This window comes from Mustela lutreola, chromosome 2 (assembly GCF_030435805.1).
Source record: "Mustela lutreola isolate mMusLut2 chromosome 2, mMusLut2.pri, whole genome shotgun sequence".
Classification (NCBI taxonomy): Eukaryota; Metazoa; Chordata; class Mammalia; order Carnivora; family Mustelidae; genus Mustela; species Mustela lutreola.
In genome coordinates this window covers 144,359,132-144,377,767 of record NC_081291.1, presented here as the reverse complement: position 1 = coordinate 144,377,767, position 18,636 = coordinate 144,359,132, and the positions used below count along the sequence as shown (strand labels likewise).

Here is an 18,636-nt window from a genome sequence, read left to right as displayed (position 1 = left end):
CAGGTTAGGGCTTTGGGCTTACGTGTTGTCATATGTAATTACGTAATTCAAGTGTCTTAGTAGCAACCAGTGAGAGGAAATGCTGGAGGCCACCTGTCTGGCCTGATGCTGTTGAGCTCCACTTGACAGAATTATTAATGAATTCATGTTTACTTATCTTTTCACTCCAAGTGAATCTGTGAGTTCTTAAGACAAAGTGTTTGTTTAAACATTTCTCACAGGCACGGTCTTCCTTCCAAATTAAAAAAAAAAAAAAAATGAAAACAACCCAAAACAGATTTGTCACATTTTAGAAATCAAAATATCTTTTAAAAATCTTGTTTATTTTACTTTATTTTTAAAGATTTAACTTACTTATTTATTTGAAGGAGAACACAAGCAGAGGGAGTGGCAGAGTGAAAAGTGGGTTCTCCTTTGAGCAAGGAGTCTGACATGGGACTCAATCTCAGGACCCTGGAATCCTAAGATCATGACCTGAGCCAAATACAGATGCTGAACTGACTAAACCACCTAGATACCCTGTATCTACTTATTAAAATTTTATATTTAAGTAATCTCTACACCCAGTGTGGGGCTCAAGCTTGCAACCTTGAGTTCAAGAGTCACATTTTCTACCAAATGAGCCAAACAGGCACCCCAAAAATATCTTTTTTAAAAAAACTTTAGTCCTGGGGTGCCTGGGTGGTTCAATTGGTTAAGCACCTGCCTTTGGCTCAGGTCATGATCCCAGGGTCCTGGGATGGATTCCCACATCAGGCTCCCTGCTCAGCGGGAAGCCTGCTTCTCCCTCTTCTTGCTGCTCCCCCTGCTTGTGCGCTCGCTCGCGCGTTCTCTCTCTCTCTCTGACAAATAAATGAATAAAACAAAAACAAAAACGAAGACCCTACTTTAGTCCAGAGGAGTCTAACAGTAGTAGGACCTTAGCTGTGAAGCTAAAAAAAAAATGGGGAGGAGGTTTAGTCCACAGGACAGAGTAGATCATTGTTCAGTCAAATTGAAATCAATAAGCAGGCATCCAATGGCCAGCCCTGCATCCGTTTCTTTGTGCTTGATTTTTAAAGCAGAAACAAGCAAGTCAACTATAAAATGATGGATATGGCCCAACCCGTATCTTTAAATAGTTTCTTGGGTTAATCAAGGCTTTCCTGAACTTCAAAGAAATTCTTATTTAAAGAACTCCCAAATCGTTATAGACTTATAATAAGATGTGCTTGAGGATCCAGTAGTTACTTAAAAATACTTCCTGAAAAGAAAGCTTTTGTTAAATCCATGGACTTAATTTTCTGGTATAATGAAATTACCGGACTGAAATTAGGTTGTTTTGATACCTCTGCTAGTCTGAAGCCAGATGAATTCATTATGCCTAAACATATGTATATAGCAATTAATGGTCTCACTAACTTGGAAGCCAAGGAGCAAAATATTAATAGTTGTATTTGTTCAGAGAAATAATATTTAATTATATTTGAGTGGATCAAGTAAAGGAAGTCATATATAAAAAGTCATTAACTGAACAGAAAATTTCTCAGAGCACTATCTATATTATTCTGTAGCAAGGATATAACAATATGTTGAGAAGAAATGGCACACGTGGTACCTTGAAAGCCCCCATAAACTCCTATCCATGCAAATATGAATCTTTTAAAAGGGACTATAAGATAGTAGAAATGGACACTATGAAACTTGACCCGATCTATTTTAGCTCTGGTAGTAAAATTAAAACCAAGAAAAGAAGTGAGAACATTTGCAAGATTTACCAACTGGTTGTGTTCCACGCAGGGCCCGTGGGGTGGGGTCAGACCCATTTCAGGCCCAAGCACTCACTAAGGTTACAGTCAGTGGCTCTGACTCCAAATTTGCTCTGTCTCATGCCTCCTGAGCTGCCTCTGACCCCAGCTCCAGTTACATGGGTTCTTAACCTTGTCCCTTGGGACCTCACTTCTGGTCATTCCCCAGTTTCTGCTTTTCCTTCCCTGTCTTCTGGGACTGAAACATAGCTTAGCTCTTAACCTCATTACCTTTTGCCAGAACTTCGCGGACTTTCTTGGATCACACGGCTGGTTATGGCTCCTTTGTCACAACTGGCTATGGGTTTCCATCCCTCCGTTGCACTTTGCTGGGAATTCCCTCTGTTGCTGACCCTTGTAATCTACCTAAAATAAGACTCAGACTGGCCCAGACTTCTCTACCTGAGTCCAGTTATGTACATGACTAACAGTTTACATGGAAGAAAATGTTTCTTCATTTACCGAGGGAGGAACAGCTCACCAATCTTGGTTGTCAGCGCAGAAAGCCAAGGATCCTCCTTTTCCCTCAGCCATCAACTACCACACCTATTAATTTTAAAACCTTGATGGAATCAGGTTTTTATCTTGTTTTATTTAATATAAGAAAATCACACAATTTATGTGTGAAAAGTTAAAAATTTTTTTCAGATATTGCCTATCTGACTTTAAATGAACAATAAAAGTCATTTTTACTTCCAGCTTAGTAACAGAAAAAAGAAGCCATATCAAAATGTTTTAAGATGCTGATAGAGTACATGTGTGCTTTTCAAAGCTTTTAAATAACAGATGGATAATTTACTATGAGAAGACTTACTTAACTGAGAAGGAAGGATTCTTTTGGAACGTCCATTATCTACTCATCATGCAAAGTATTGGGATTAGATTCCTTGCTTTGGGTGGGGAGCGTACCTACAATTATTATTGCTTTTATATTCTGTGAAATATACTTTGAGTTATCTTGCCTCGTTGATGATCTGAGGCTCCCTCTCTCACCTCACCATGTGTCATACAAATGATGTCGTGATGTATGAAACACAGAGGAGGCCAGCCAGCAGCCTAATGTCTGTGGTCCACAAGATCTCTGGATTCATGGAGAAGATCCATCCAAGCGAGAGCTCAGAGAAGCATGAGCTGATTTGGCAGGGCATGTGTCCAAGAGATGCTTTAGAACTTTGTGACCAGCCATGGAGATTGAAAATAAAAGGAAAGCTCTCTCCATGACATGCCCATGATGAGGACTTACAGGACAAGGCTGGCCATTTCCTGCAGGCTCCACACAAGTCAATGCTTTCTCGCAATCACATCCCTCCCCCTCACAGGACAAGGTGACAAAGGCCAAGCTCCTGCTTATTAGTTCCCATCCCTTTGCTTCCACTAGTCAAAGATAGGCAGCACTCCGGGGGTGCTGAAGCTCTTCGTCTTTATCCATCCTGCACCCTTTTTTCAGAAGTTGACCTACCTTTCCACACCCATAGCCTCTACACTCCAGCCCTCATGTCAAGGCCATCACCCACCTTTTCAACCTGGAGAACAGCTTGGTACCTGACTCAGGTATTTGTTGAATGACCAATGAATGAATGAATGAATGAAATGCCCTTCTCTCCTCCTTTGCCCAGCCAATCCTTCCTTCACTCCCAGCACTCCCTAAACACCCGTAGCTCACATCTCACTTGTAGTTAGTTGACCAATGTCTAGTTTTGCCCACTGCAATAAAAGCTTTGACTCCAACTTACTTATCATTCTGTTTACAGCACCTAGCATGGTGTGGGGCACATAGTAAGTTATCCATACATATTGGTTGAATAAATAAATAAATAATTTATTTATTTTCTTATACTTATTCTCAGATTCCTTATCTTGAAGGCACAAAACCGCTGTTCTCCAGTCAAAGTGATTTGTCAGGGAACCCGATACACCAATATGGCGGCAAAGGTGTGTCCTTATTCAGGCTTTGTCCTGCTGACAGAAGTCGGATTTCTTGGCTCTGTGTTTTCTCTGCCAAGGGTCCTGAGTTCAGCCCTTCTCTGCTCATCTGTCTCCTCTGCTGGCAGCAAAGACAGTTACTCTCTTCCCCGTTGTTTCAGTTACCTTGCTAAATCTAGAATCAGGTCAGCACAGAAACAGTTTCTGGAGGTATTTCCCTTTCCCACTCTTTTCCTGTTTCTGGGAGAATTTCCACCTCGATTCCTACTAAGGGAAGCATTTCCAGCTCTCTAGGACCCACATTACCACTAGCCCGGCTCTCCTTGTCCACCTCTAGTCTGGCATGGCTAGATACAGTTCCACTAGAGGAGTTCATGTACATTATGAAAGAAACAGTGTTGTTTCAGAAGAAAATCTACAAGCTCTGAGGGTGGGGATTACTACCTGCTTATTCACTGTGGTGTATTTAGTTCCGAATAGTGTTCGGTGTATAGGGGGACTCAAAAATATTTGTCAAGATGAAATGAAGAGTCTTTCATGCTCCACGAGGAGAATTTTTTTTTTTTTTGAGAAGGCAAATGATTGAGCATAATCCTCTGTGTCTTTTATAATATAAAAGGGCTATTTATTCATTAAAAAACAGAAGTGGAGCCAAACACAACCTGATGTCACCTGAGCGCTGTTTGTTACATGTACTGAATTGAATAGTGCTTACTAGAGAAGAAACTTCATAACTGATTTTGACTTCAGTATTTTTTTTTTAATTTTATTTATTTGGCAGAGAAAAACACAGCCAGAGAAGGAACACAAGCAGGGGGAGTGGGAGAGGGAGAAACAGGCTTCCCACTGAGCAGGGAGACTGATGCGGGACTCGATCCCAAGATCATGACCTGAGCTGAAGGCAGAGTCTTACTTAATAACTGAGCCACTCAGGCACCCCTGACTTCATTATTCTAAAAGCACTGATGACCCAGCTTATCCTGCTGCTGCGAGTTTTTGCACCACTGTCTAATCAAATTTGGTGGCAAAGGCAGAATGTTTTGTGTTGTTCTTAGTAATTACCTATTAGTGAAGTTGCTCTGATCATTCTTGTTCAATAACATGACCTGAAATAACAAAATGCTTACATGGGAGAAACTCGGGTGTGTAAACTCCCTGCTTCCTCTTCGGACAAACCTGCCAATGTCCAGGGAGCTATCTGCCTGTCGGGAGTTGCTGAGGAAACAGCTTAGCCTTTCTCATCACCTTCAGTATCTTTCTTCAAAAAGGAGCATTTTTTATTCATTAGCATTATAATCAACATGCAGCCCTGATAACTTATTTTAAGTGATATATTGTATTTAAATTGCAGTAGAATCGCTAATAGCTTTTTGCTAGCAAAGAATCTTTTAGGATTCAAAATGCAAATTGGACCTGGAAAAGAAAAATTATTTTTAGACATATGGCACTTTAACTTAACTGTAACACAGTTTCAGGGCTTTCTGTTATTAACAGAATATGTTTTGGGTTGTGAATTTTGGAGGAATCCCTATTGGCAAATTGTTGACTGTCATCTCTTGGCTGTGAGCCATTCATTGAAATGGGCTATAAGATAAGGCTGAAGAATTTCACTAATTTGAGAAGAGCCAAAAAAGGATTATTATTGTGGGTCCATTAGACTTGAGATTTCTGTGATTATCTCAACAAATTCTAAAATTCAGGGCCAAATGAGGTGAAAAGAATTCATGTAGCTATACTCATGTTATAGAGCAACTAAAGCCTTAATTGTTCATCAGACCCCACCCCCCAAAACTGGTTGCCATATAATTTAATTTGGCTTCTCTTCTGCTCTCTGTGTAGCTTCTGAAATTTCTTTAATGTTATTTGGACATGAAAGAATGATACTGCATTAAAAATGTCAGCTTAAGTTTAGACCTATGCTCTATCTAAAGTCATATCGGTGATCTTGAACACGTAACCACTCTGTGCCTAGATTTCCTTGAAACAGGGGTAATTACATCTTACTGTGCAGAGAAATTAATAAGGAAAAACAATTTAAAGCCAGAGAGACAATTTAACATCACAGAAGAACTCAGACTCTGTCCACCACTGCTTGAGGTCAAAACCTTGGTTTTGTTGCTCAACAACAGTCCTCAATTACTACAGCTCTAAAATGGGAACAAAATATACAGTTTAAGGAAAACAAATTTTAAGGATTTTAGAAAAGTGCCTCCAGAGCAGGAAGTGCTTGGTGCCTAACACATGTCAATCATTGACTATTATTAGTAATAGTAGTAGTAGTATTACCTGAGCCTCTTTGGCTGAACCCAAAAGAAGATCCTATATTTTACACTCTATGTATGAATCCGATAGTGAGGTTGTCCCTGTAAATCTGATACAGATGGATTCCAGGTTAACCGTTTAGAAGTGTGCACATGCACACATGTGTGTTTTTGTCTATATATTTAAGGTAAATCAGTCACATGCATACATAAAATAGTTATAAACTAATTATTCCTCAAGCTAAAACACAAAATAATATGTCTCCTTTCTTTTCTTTTGTCTTTTTAAAGTAATCTCTCCACCCAACATGGGGCTTGAACTCACAACCCTGAGATCAAGAGTTGTATGCTCTATCAGCTGAACCAGCCATGTGCCCCAGTTGGTCTCCTTTCTTGAGAGTTGCAGCTCTCAGTAAATTCACTGTGATTCCCTCTACCTGTATAAATCCACAGACAGTTGCTGAACAAATGTATAGTGAGGGCTTTTCTTGGTGCTGACCGTTTAGACTGGTGTAAGACTTGACCTTGGCTTAGCTGGAACTCAGCTAGTGGTTGATAGGAAGTGGTTGATTAAATGATAAACTAGCAGTCAAGAACATTGAGCGTGAAGTACTCACCCCACCCCCAACCTTTCTTTAACCAAGGTATCACAAAAGCAATTTGGGGACAAGGATTTCATTTAAAAGTGAGGAGTGGACCGTGGAAGAATCCAGAATGTTTGTAATGAAAACCATTTGGTTTTTATTAGCGTTACTCTGTGTGCTTGCTAATTTTCAGTCATTTTCCCTTCAGGAATGGTCCCCTAGATTCTAGTTTCCACATTACTGCCTTTTGAATGGAGTCCTTTGTGACCCGTTGTGATTACATTGCATTTTCCTTGTGTTCTTTCAAAACGTTCTGACTTTGCCTTAATTTTGGCTGGGGGATGGCGAGAGGAGGGTATTAGCAGGGGAATGAGGTCAGCAATATGTTCAGCATGTTGTCAAAAAAGATTTTTAACTTGTCAAATTTGCCTAGTAAGTAATATCAGGCATAGTGTCTATTAATAAAGCAAACATTTAGGACAGAAGGTTGGGTCAGAAATGGGTGTCCTAAGGTCTTTATAAGAGCATTTGTTCCTGGGTACCCCAACATTTCTCTGACCTCTTCTGGACACTTCCAGGACAGTTATAATCCAGGCTGATTATAGTCATTTTAAGGTAATGAAATGAAAATGTTAATGTGGTTGGAGTCAAAAAGCCAAGAGTTTGGGCTGATTTGGAGAGAAGAAGCTGAAAACAGTTTTGTTCATGTACCATTTCCTAAACCTTAGCCCCACGCAGAGTAAGAGGGTCATGAAAGAAATCTTTTCGTAGAATCAGATGTGTCACTTACATTGTACATAGATGCCTAACCTATTTAAAATGTTTGACCCTAAAACATAACTTTAATAATTGAGGATGAAGTTCACTGAATCCATTCCCACTTAATATTGTTGCCTGTTTTGTACATTTCCTGGATAGTTCAAAAGCCTCAAAGAAAAAACAGAAGTATAGCTGGTCCTAATTTTTTGCAAATCCCCTGTTTGCTTACTCACCTACTGGCTAAAATTTATTTGTAACCCCAGAATCAATACTTGTGGTGATTTTGAGGTCATTTGCAGACCTGAGCAGTTGGTGAAAGATGTGAGTCATCTTCCACGCGTGTCCCCAACAAGGACTATAAGCAAAGGTCCTTCTCTCAGTCTGTTTAGTGCCGTATTTTTCATATTTTTTGTGCTTTTTGTTGGTAATTTCCTGGTTTAAAATGGCTCCCAGACATAGTGGTGAAGGGCTGTTAGTGTTTCCAAGTACGAGAAAGATGTGTTATGCCTTACAAGGAAAAAAACCTGTGTTAGATAAGCTTTGTTCCATCATGAGTTATAGCGCTGTCAGCTGGGAGTTCAGTATTAATAGCCAATGACATATATCAAATAACATGTCTTTCAATTAAATAAAAACACACATAAAATAAGATTATGTTTTGATCAGTTGATGAAAATGCTGTATAATCCAAGGCTCTTAAGAACCTAACCCTGTATTTCCCCAAGACTCTCTACTTGCTAATTCAGTGTTGGTTGTGACTTTACAACAAACTGCATTAAATAAAAAGAATTGACCATATTCATAATTCCCACGAATTCATTCTCATGGAAAAGCATCTGTGATCTATTAAGTAGGAACCAACATTAAATAAGGTTAAGTCCATAATAAAGTTTCATAGCACAAAGCTTTATGTTATCCAATTTATTTATTTGCTACTTGTGACAATTGTACTTATTTTAGATTTCCTTTATTTTACTGACAGTTTCCCCAGGAGCACCTGACACATGCAGAAATTTCTTTAAAACACACACACATTAAAAAGGAAAATAAAATAAAACACACACACAGGACCAGAAAACTAGCCTTTAGGGTATGTATATGTATAAACATTGAAATATTTCTTGTGCATAGTGCCAAAAATCCTGTTTTCAGTTAGCAAACTATTGATGTTGTTGGAAAGCAAGGTTTTGGGCACTGGGCAGCTCAGTCAGTTAAACGTCTGCCTTCTGCTCAGGTCATGTTCTCAGGGCCTGCTTCTCCATTTCCTTCTGCCCCTTCCTGCCCTGCCCCCCATGTGTGCATGGGCATGTTCTCGCTCTCTCATAAATAAATAAATAAATAAATAAATAAATAAATAAATAAAATCTTTAAATTAAAAAAAACAAAACAGGGTATATAGGTCGGAAAGGGGGACCATATGGCACGGACGCCACTGGCATCCAAAGGCAGACCAAGGATCTCCTCTTCTTGAGGTAACAGGTAGAGAAATTCCAGTGTAACTGGCATTTCATCATTTCTTTTTTTTTTTTTTTTAAGATTTTATTTATTTATTTGACAGACAGAGATCACAAGTAGGCAGAGAGGCAGGCAGAGAGAGAGAGGAGGAAGCAGACTCTCCGCTGAGCAGAGAGCCTGATGTGGGGCTCGATCCCAGGACTCTGAGATCATGACCTGAGCTGAAGGCAGAGGCTTTAACCCACTGAGCCACCCAGGTGCCCCCATTTCATCATTTCTAATCATGTCTGGCCATTGGTGGGGTGATTGTGCCCAGGTCTGTCACCTGAAAGGCCCAGGAGCATTCTGAGATAAGCGAGAACTCATCCGTAGAGGAGTAAAGTCAAACTCAGCTAAAAGGTCCCTTAAACAAAGCCTTGTCCATCAGCAAAGAGAAATAGTTCTGAATGGAATGCAGGCTTTGCTAATATAGTCTCCTCTAAGCCAGGCCCATCGGTCCTTGTGGTTCTTGGGAGCGGGCATCATGGAGGTAAAATATAAGTCAGCTATTTACCTGGAGGCACCAGGAGTCTCTTTGGGACTCCTCCAGGACAATGACAGATGGAGGGCAGTTTCACAGAGTCCCTACACCCTGAGCTCCGTCAAGGATCTGGTCTGGGGTGAAAGGTCGTGCAGGCCAAAGGCAATAGAGTAGAGTGGAGGCCTGGAGGGCAGGAGTGGGCTTGTACACAGGAGACTCCTGTGTGGCTTCCTGCACTACTGGGCCAGGGATTTATAAGGGACTGAAGTGCACTTAGAATAGGTTGTCATGATGGGAGCCCGTTCACACAGACTGGAAAAGCAAGCCGAGATATGCCTGGTTCATCCAAGTATGAGACCATCTTTACTTTCAGATGTTGGATTGGATACTGGATTGGGTATTGAATCCAATTGGATATTGGATTCTCTTGTCCTCATTTTCCATGTGTTTCTGTTCTCTAATCTGATGATTTCCCCCTGGCTGCTTATTAGAACCACTCGGGAAGCCTTTAAAAAAATGCCTAGACCACCCAGATGATTCTGATTTAATTGATCAGGGTGAATCCTGGGCATTTGAATGCTGGTGACTCACATGATTAGCCAGGGTTGAAACGAACTGCTCTGACACGTACATCCCGGAGAATTTTCACTCTCCAGAGTCCGGTGGATTATATGCAAACCTAAGTAAGGCAGGAATCCTGCTACATGCCCACTTCAAGAAGATGTACAAATGGGCTCCACACCACTCGCCTATCTGCTTGCCCTGCTGTGAAGAATTCATCTGTTGTTGTTGTTATTGTTTTAACCTCTTCCGTCTTCCTGGGTACTACAGACCCTCCCAGTCCTGATGCTTTCTCCTACCTTAGACCCAGGGCTAGGTGCTGGTGATAAGGCTGACATTAGGGAAAGAGGGAAGCCATGCTTACTGAGTGTCAGGGAGGGGAGGAAATCGAGGGCAAGGGGAAAATAAAGGGCAACTGAGAAAGAGTGGAAAAGAAGAAAGGGAGAGAATGCAAATCACTGCTTCTCACACAGCCCCATCTGGTCTACCCAAAATATGGAGGGAAGTAGGTGGGGCACTCAGAGCGGTGGGAGCCTAAGTACAAGGCCTGGGGCTCCATCATTTACTGGCTTCTTGACCTTCGGGAAATTACTTAATCTTGTACAACTAAAAAGCGGTGAAGCTCGGGGAGTCAAAACAGGTCTGCCTGATTTAAGGACCCCAAACATTTTCCCAGCTTGTACAGCATCTTCTAATCCATACCCACACAATGGACTCTTGGTAATGAATACAGTAATTAATAACTTCCCAGATGGTAGTTGAGCTGGTTTTAAAAATTCTATAGTCAAGGAAGTTGGGAGAATGTAACAAGAAGATTAGTTAGGAAAAAAAAAAAAATGGTATGCCATATATTATCAGCCTAGAACATTTGGAATTGTCATTCATAAGAAATAAGCTCATTATTAATAGAAGATTACTTCTCTTGTCTTTATGTGACTATTTTCTTAAATTAAAAAATGCTTTTTTTTTCTTATTGCAAAAGCAATGCATGTTAATCTAATACAAATTGGAAAATAAAGATAAGCAACTAAGACAAAATTAAACACATGCATAATCCGCCAACCCAGATATAACTGCTGCAAATGTCTCTTAGACTTTTCTGTGCTTTTATACAGACATCTGGTCAGCACCATTCCGTGTCCATACGTTTACCTTTACTACATCATTTTCTGTGTCTGATGAGGAAGGTGAATAATTTTATTTGTTTTTAAACCCCATTTGTTTACTCAGAAGCCAGAAACACACAGATAAGGAAACATCTGAAGAGCCCAGGTGTGGCTCTGGGGAGAGGCTGAGTAATTCAAAACAAAGTGCAAAATCTAGAAACAATTACAACCAGTTTGACAGTTGTGTGTCTGTTTCCTACAGCCCTTCTACCCACAGGTCTGCCGCTGACTTCAAAGAAAAGTCAGCCCAGAGGAGGTCCGGAGGATACGGTGCAAACTGAGAATCAAACCCACGATAAGAGATTAAAGGAAGCTTGATCAAAGCCGCGGCATAAAAGTGCTAGCCCATGACTTGCCTTGGCCCACGGCCCCCAAATATTCGCCAGAACAGAGAGCATTCTTTGAAGTGATTGGAAGCACCCATGCCCAGATGAGCTCTCTGGTCAAAGGGAGATTTAAAAAGTGCCACAGGAAGGAGTTGGCAAAGTTGCCCCTTCCTACCTCTGGCCTGCACCAGCCCTCACAAATTGTCGGAACGCTGCTTCTTTGGTTTGTTTTCCAGATATGAGTCGTTTCACTGGGTGTCAAGGACGAATTCCCCCTAAGCGCGGAAGGAGCACTTGTTTCCCTTGTGGGAGACGGGAGATGTGTAGAGGCTTTTCATAGGGCAGCGGGTCAGGCTCAGGAGCCCAGGGCAGCCACGGCTCTTCCTATTAAACACCTTCAGGGTGTTTAAAAGAGCGTGAGGTATTTCCAAACAGGCAGGAAGACTTGCCCGTTGCTGTCCGTGTTCACTGGGCTCGCTCAGTACGCGTTCACGGCTCTCCTGCCCTTCCAGTTCGTTGCTCCTGGAGGTGTTAGGACACAAACCAGCCATTTCCCTGGCGGGGAAGAGATGGAAGTGCTCACAATATGGCACTTGCCTCTCCGACATTCAGTTTAAGTACTTAAAGGTATTTTAAAAGATAAGAGTTACATAAAATTGCTAAAAATGTATGCTTAGAACATACTTCTTTCAGGCTCCAGTTTTCTGGTTTTTTTCCCTTTTTAACAGGGTAATTCGCCCAGTGTTGAGGGCCTTTATTTTCACTCCCCCAGTTGTCATCTCTTCATTTCCTTCAACGTTTAAGGGAATTACTTTTTCTACCTTTTTAACGTCGATTTTCTAATCTCTACTTGACGTTTCAGGTGAGAGTTTTTTTTTATCGACAGGTCTTGACTGAATGCGACCTGAAGCTCTGTAAGAGACCTGGAAAGTGCTTTCCCTTCTTTCCCAGAACCACACAGTCTAGGGGAGGGGATCGTGGTTTTTCGAACAACAAAAATGAGTACTATGGCAGCTGATACAGATTTTGTAAGGACAGTCCTTGGTGAGGAAGGACAGTTTGAATTGAGCCTTGAAAACGCCTCAAATCTCTAAACATGAAAAAATGAAAAAGGATGTTTTAATAGGGGTGGAAGCACCATGGTCAAAGTTACAAAAGCCGAAAACTGTAAGGTGTTCACAGCAGAAACCGAACAGGGTCATTTAATTGGGGCAGGTGGCGCATGTGAGGAAGTGGGGAGAGAGACGCCTCACTGGACGGGTCAGAGTGACAATATGCTGTGGGATCTGGATTTTTTTCTTTTATAAAATTTCTCTGAGTCATTTATTCCATCTGTGATTTTGCTTGTTTTCTTTTTATTCATGTGTAATTAACATACAGTGTTACCTTAGTTTCAGGTGTGGATTTTATTATATATTTGTATATATTTATATGTTTCTCTGGATTTTATTATAAATGCAGACAGGACATATTGAAAACCTCAGAGTGGAAATGGCATGCGAAAATCTTACGGCAATAATCGGACTGGCACAGGAGCCAGTCCGATTGGATGGATTGGAGTGGGGAGAGGCCTGGGGCTGTAACTTGGTTGAAAGGGCCTGGGCAGAGCCTAAGAGAAAGAGGGCCCGAAACAGAGCAGAAACAGTGGACATTGATTGCAAGGATGGGGCGGACTGGAGGCCATGAGATGAGAACTGGTCTGACCCGCAGGGGCAGAGGAAGAGGTGTGTAGGAGGAGGGAGTGGGGCTCACGGTGACTCAGTAGGGTGGTCACAGACAACCATTTATGCACGCCTTTTATGAGGTGCCAGGTGATGGGAATACAAAGAGGCTAAGTTCATCAACTTGGTCAGGAAGACGGAGTAGGTGTCCACAGTGAGAAACCTCATCTGAGCACTCAGGACTGAGTGAGGCCATGAGCTTTCAGGAGTCCTGAGAGAGAAATAATCCCTCAAGTGTGGAGTCATGGGAACTCTGGGGAAAAGATGGGACATACGCTGAACCCTGAATAGTGGGTAGCGTTTGGGAAGAAAGGGAAGAGAAGTTAGAGGGGGGCAGTGCGGGAGAAACAGCAGCACCAGGTGGAGAAACACAGGAGTGTTTGTGGCACACGCAGCAAGCCTGTCTGGCTGGAGCAGAGAGTTTGTGTGAAAACACAGAGAGGGGGGAGGAAAAGAGAGAAGGCGGAGAGAGACTTTTGATGAGTCTCTGAAAGATTTAGAGGTCAACTTAAAGAGTTTCGTAATTTAACCTGGACAGTCTCAAGCCACTGACATTTTCCAGTGAGAGAGTGACTAGTGAAAGTGTTATTTGGGGAAGTTTCATCTGTGAAGGGCGTGGGGAATATATTCAAGAAGGGACAGGGTACTAGCACCCTGAGTAGTTGGGGGACTTTGAGTGAAAATAGAAACTGATCATGGCAAGAGTACAGAAAAGAGGCAGAGGGGTTACCAAGAAGCCCAAAGGGCAGGGGGAAAAAGCAGAGTTTTACCCAAGGCTCCAGCCTGGGAGGCCACGATGGGGGTCATGTTGTACAGCAGAGCACAGGAGTCCAGGAGAGGACTGGTCTGGAGATGACCCAGGGCTTGGCGTCAGAGACATGGAGCCCGAAGGGGCCGCCAAGCAAACACACCCAGAAGGTGGTGAGAACGGGAGCGGGGTGGGCTTGACGTTCAGCTGGAAGATAAACTGAACCATTCCCAGTTGGAAAGAATCCGCACACCTCAGCGATTGTTGGAGGTTTTTAATTAATTAATTAATTTCTTCAGGAAGCACAGTATTTTCAAAAGCTCCTTGGAGAACTTAACACTCTCTCGATACCACTGTGTTCTCAATTGCTCTTTTGTTTTCACCGCAGAACAGTTCAACTTGTAGGAGAAGGAATGTGGGGAGGACCGTGGGAAGATTTTCTCACTATTCAGGTGTTAGAAACTGGGGGCGTTGTACGTAATACCCTCCTTAAGCCGTAATTTGTATTTTATACATCCTTCTAACTGGGGCACCCAGCACAGTCAGTGTTTTGCACACTGTTGATCCTCGCTGTTGGCTCATTTGCATTTTCATCGAGGTTCTCTAGGATGAAAGAGTGGACATAAGAAAAGCTAACAAGCTTAGTTCAAAACCAATTTTATAATGACAGACTCTACATAAACAAATGCAAATCAGATGTCAAATTTGAATTGCAAAAATTTTGTAAGCAAGGTCCAAGAAGTAATAACGGCAGATTTACATCCTCCCTAAAATGATGAAATCCATGAGCAGTCCCACATGGACACCTGACTCCTGCTCTCGGAGTTGTGCCTTCGAGCCCCACGTGGAGTGTTGGTATTACTTAAAAACAAAAAACAATCCCACAGCCCTTGGAGTCTCAGAGACATAGAAACCTGAGGAGTAGAGGCAACAGCTTCAGTTATTAGAGTGAAGAACCACCTTGTGTCAGCCCCAGGCTTGGGTTGGCTAAGGCAGACGGGTATTCTTTTTTTCATCTGAGATAGGAACTAGCAAGAACATCAGTTCTTTGGAGGTGGGGGTGAGATGTAGGACAGGAGGACCGAGACCTCTCACTCAGAAAGAAACCCAAGCAGCTATAATAAAGGAAAAGAGGACTCCACGTAGATAGTCACCATTCCTTTTCAAGTGACAGTTACTAAGTAAGAAAAAGGACCATCAGTCCAGTTGACTTGATGATGAAGGAGAAACAACAGGGCTCTTATTCCCCCTTCCAAAACACTTAAGAAATACACCCTTCATTTTATCTCCTTCTTTCTCTGGTCTTCCAGCCGCTCGACTGATCCAGAACATGGATGCCACTGCTGAGCCTTGTACAGACTTTTTTAAATATGCCTGTGGAGGCTGGTTGAAACGCAACGTCATTCCTGAGACCAGCTCCCGTTACAGTAACTTTGACATTTTAAGAGATGAACTAGAAGTCGTTTTGAAAGGTTAGTGGAGTTTGTGTCTATGCATCAAAGATTTCTCTCTTAATATATCCATATTTTAAAGCTACGGCTCTTAGCCATTACAGAGAATGCCACAGAAGATTAAAGTCGATAATCCCTCCAAGTTTTGTGGCTCACCACTAAGTCGCTCTGAGGGTGGTAACACTGAAATGGATATGTTGGCAGCTCCACATTCCTGCTTTCATGTGTGGGTATGCGTACGATGAAGCTCTGTCATCCCTAGAGATGGTATCTTACGCCATTTCACATTCTAAGAAGTAGATTGCCACTAAACGCCATCTCCATTGTTTTTCCATGCTGGCCCTGGCTGAAGTCAATATTGAGTCATTACTGTGTTGAACTACTGTGTTTGCATCCCAGAGAAGGTATATTTATTCTAACCCAGCTAAGACCTTCTCCCCAGTAAGCTGAGGAAGTCTCATCTGGTCTTCTGCTCTCCTCCATCTCCTGTTCCCCTCTTCTAGATGTTACTCCATAGAAACACAATTCTTGCTATTTTCAAACATGCAAACAAGTAGAATAATTCAGTCGGTTTATTTGGAGCATGAGCAGTACAATCACACAAAGATAATTATTTCCAGCCATCAGGAAGACTATTGTATTAAATTCCATATTCCTCTGTATTATTATTTCTTTTTAATCTCAATTTCAAAAAAAGTAACTTATGTATGGCAGAGCAGTACACATCACTGTTCACAAAAAAAGATAATCTCATCAAAAAGACTTTCATCTAACTTGGCTAATGAAATCAACTCCCAGTTCTGCACTAGGAATAATGATTTAGTAAGGGGTTTAGCTTTTCCTATAGGGTTTAGAATGGGGAAGGAGGGAACATACACAAAAGCAAGCTTCTTTCCTGTACCTTTGCACTGCAAATGTTAATTACAGCTGCAAATGAGAAATTATGTTAATGTAGTTTATTAAATGCTCTATTTTCAGATGTTCTTCAGGAACCCAAAACTGAAGATATAGTAGCAGTACAGAAAGCAAAAACATTGTACAGATCTTGTATAAATGAATGTAAGTGCTCTCCATTTTATCACCTTAACAGTATGCCCCCAAATGCAAAGATTTCATAATGAATTTATTTTCATTGTTTTCAAAAGCTGCCATTGATAGTAGAGGCGGAAAACCTCTACTCAGTCTGTTACCAGATATATATGATTGGCCGGTAGCAACAGAAAACTGGGAACAAACATATGGTAAAGCAATTTTCCTTCTTTTTTAAAAAATAATTTCCATGTCAAATCTGTGTTATTATAGTATCATATTAATGCACTAAAGCTTCTAAAATATACTTCACCTTTCATTGCTTTAGGTACTTCTTGGACAGCTGAGAAAGCTATTGCACAACTAAATTCTAAATATGGGAAAAAAGTCATTCTTAATTTTTTTGTTGGCACTGATGATAAGAACTCTGTGAACCACATAATTCATGTAAGTTTGTGTGGCAGACAGCCAAAGTTATCTCTAAATTGTAACAAAACATCTACATACATTGTTACTGATATTTAGGAATAATGAATATTCTCATTTGATCTGCATGAACAAGATAGTAATAAATTCGTGCTCTGTCCCCAGTACCTGGATTCCCAATTTTGAAAGTATTTTCTCAGTGCTGTGTTTCAGACATTCATCTCTCCCTTCTGCTACTGTAGGTCTAGACACTGCTTTCTTCATAAAATAAAGAGATGAAAGGGGCTCCTACTTAGAAAAAACATCCAATTTCTCTGTGTGTTCACGAAAGGAGCATAGTTTGGTTTACATAAGTAATGCAAGTCTAGAAACCAAAAATTTCTAATTGCTTCCAAAAAGAACATAGAAAAAAGTTTTTGAATACAATTTTAGTTGTTACTAAAGAGTATCTGAACTTTCTTTTGGTGAAGGTAAATAAAATATTCTTTTAAAATGGATTTATTAAATTTTTTTTCTCATGTAAGCCATTCATTTACATTTACTTAAGGTACCACCCAAGATGAAATTGATGCTTAATGAGCATGTTTGGAATGGACTGGAACATTTACAGAATTTTTATTTTATTTCCTTTAAAAGAAAGTACCCCAAAAGTTGCAAGTATGAAAAGATTCATATTTATGTCACTATTGCATAAATCTTTATGACCATTTTTATCAAAATCATAATAGGGATTGAACGTAACTCTCTTCTACAGTGAACCCCTTTCTCCTTCCAGAATTCACTCCTTTGACTCTTAAGTGCCAGCATCCCCCAAGATCACCATGAAGAGAATCCCTAGGGGGAGTTTGGAGTTTGGAAAAGGGGCTGAGCCCTCTCTAGAAGGTTCTTTCCATACCAATCCTCTGGGTTCTGTTTCTTTCGTATTGTCCTGGGCTCTTTCAGCTGCTGGCTTCCTCACTCTAATCCATCCATGCTCTCACTTGCCCCGCCGTCATCTAACCATGTAGTGCTTCGGAAGCAATCCCACAGAACTGCGAGTGTGTTCCAGTGGCTCTTACTGGAAAACAGTGGACCAGGCACACCAGAGACGAGCCTTGTTTTCTCTTTCACACACAGAGCTGCCCGGATTTGAGCAGAGCAGGAGAGAACTGATGAGGAGTCTCCTCTATCCTCCTAGGGTGGGGAGTGTCAAAAAAAAAAAAAAAAAAAAGAAATCTCTGGCAAGATTTGCCCTAGCCAAACCGTTCTAGGGTTACTATAGAGGTTTCCACTCTTTGTTTTTTTTCATCCCCATTAAGGGTGAGAGTAGAAGAGAATGCCCCCTAGGAGAGCATATTAGGATCTCAGGAAGCCAAATGTCCTGTAAATCTGTAATTTAGAAATTGCAAGTCCTAAATTGTAACATTTTTTTGTCCACCTGCCCCATCCGTTTTACATTAAAAAAAAAAATCCTTCCCAGTGTATTTTCATTCAAGTTTTCTTTGGTTTTCCTCAAATACCTGCAACATGATCTTCCAGATGACCTAACTGTCCATCAGAGTAACACTTCCAGGTGGTATTGAAACCATTGCCTAATTTGTAGTCACTCACTGTCTGATTATTACCCCTATTAGCCGCAAGAACACTAGGATCTTGTTCATACATAGATAGACATGCTTATGTTGTCCCAACTGTCCGACATCAACTGAACGGCTTATTTTCTTCCTTGTCTATTTTTTATAGATTGACCAGCCTCGACTTGGCCTCCCCTCCAGAGACTACTATGAGTGCACTGGGATATACGAAGAGGTAAACAAACAAACACAGAAAACTACAGGAACAATTGGTGTAAACTTACAAATAATACAAAGACTTAAGGCCAGATGGGAACTTCACCCCCTGTGTTCCTCACTCCGAACAGACAATATTACACACGATAG

At 41.2% G+C, this 18,636-nt stretch overlaps 1 protein-coding gene across 3 annotated transcripts in view; it reads left to right on the top strand.

Moving 5' to 3' along the window:
• The window catches only part of MME (membrane metalloendopeptidase), a 100,626-nt gene that overhangs the window by 18,794 nt on the left and 63,196 nt on the right, over window positions 1-18,636 (top strand). For all 3 annotated transcript variants that reach the window (XM_059163704.1, XM_059163706.1, XM_059163705.1), the window contains exons 4-8: window positions 15,122-15,283; window positions 16,241-16,321; window positions 16,408-16,503; window positions 16,620-16,738; window positions 18,440-18,505. In XM_059163704.1, the coding sequence (XP_059019687.1) occupies window positions 15,122-15,283; window positions 16,241-16,321; window positions 16,408-16,503; window positions 16,620-16,738; window positions 18,440-18,505 (524 nt within the window). The remainder of the gene's footprint in view (window positions 1-15,121; window positions 15,284-16,240; window positions 16,322-16,407; window positions 16,504-16,619; window positions 16,739-18,439; window positions 18,506-18,636) is intronic.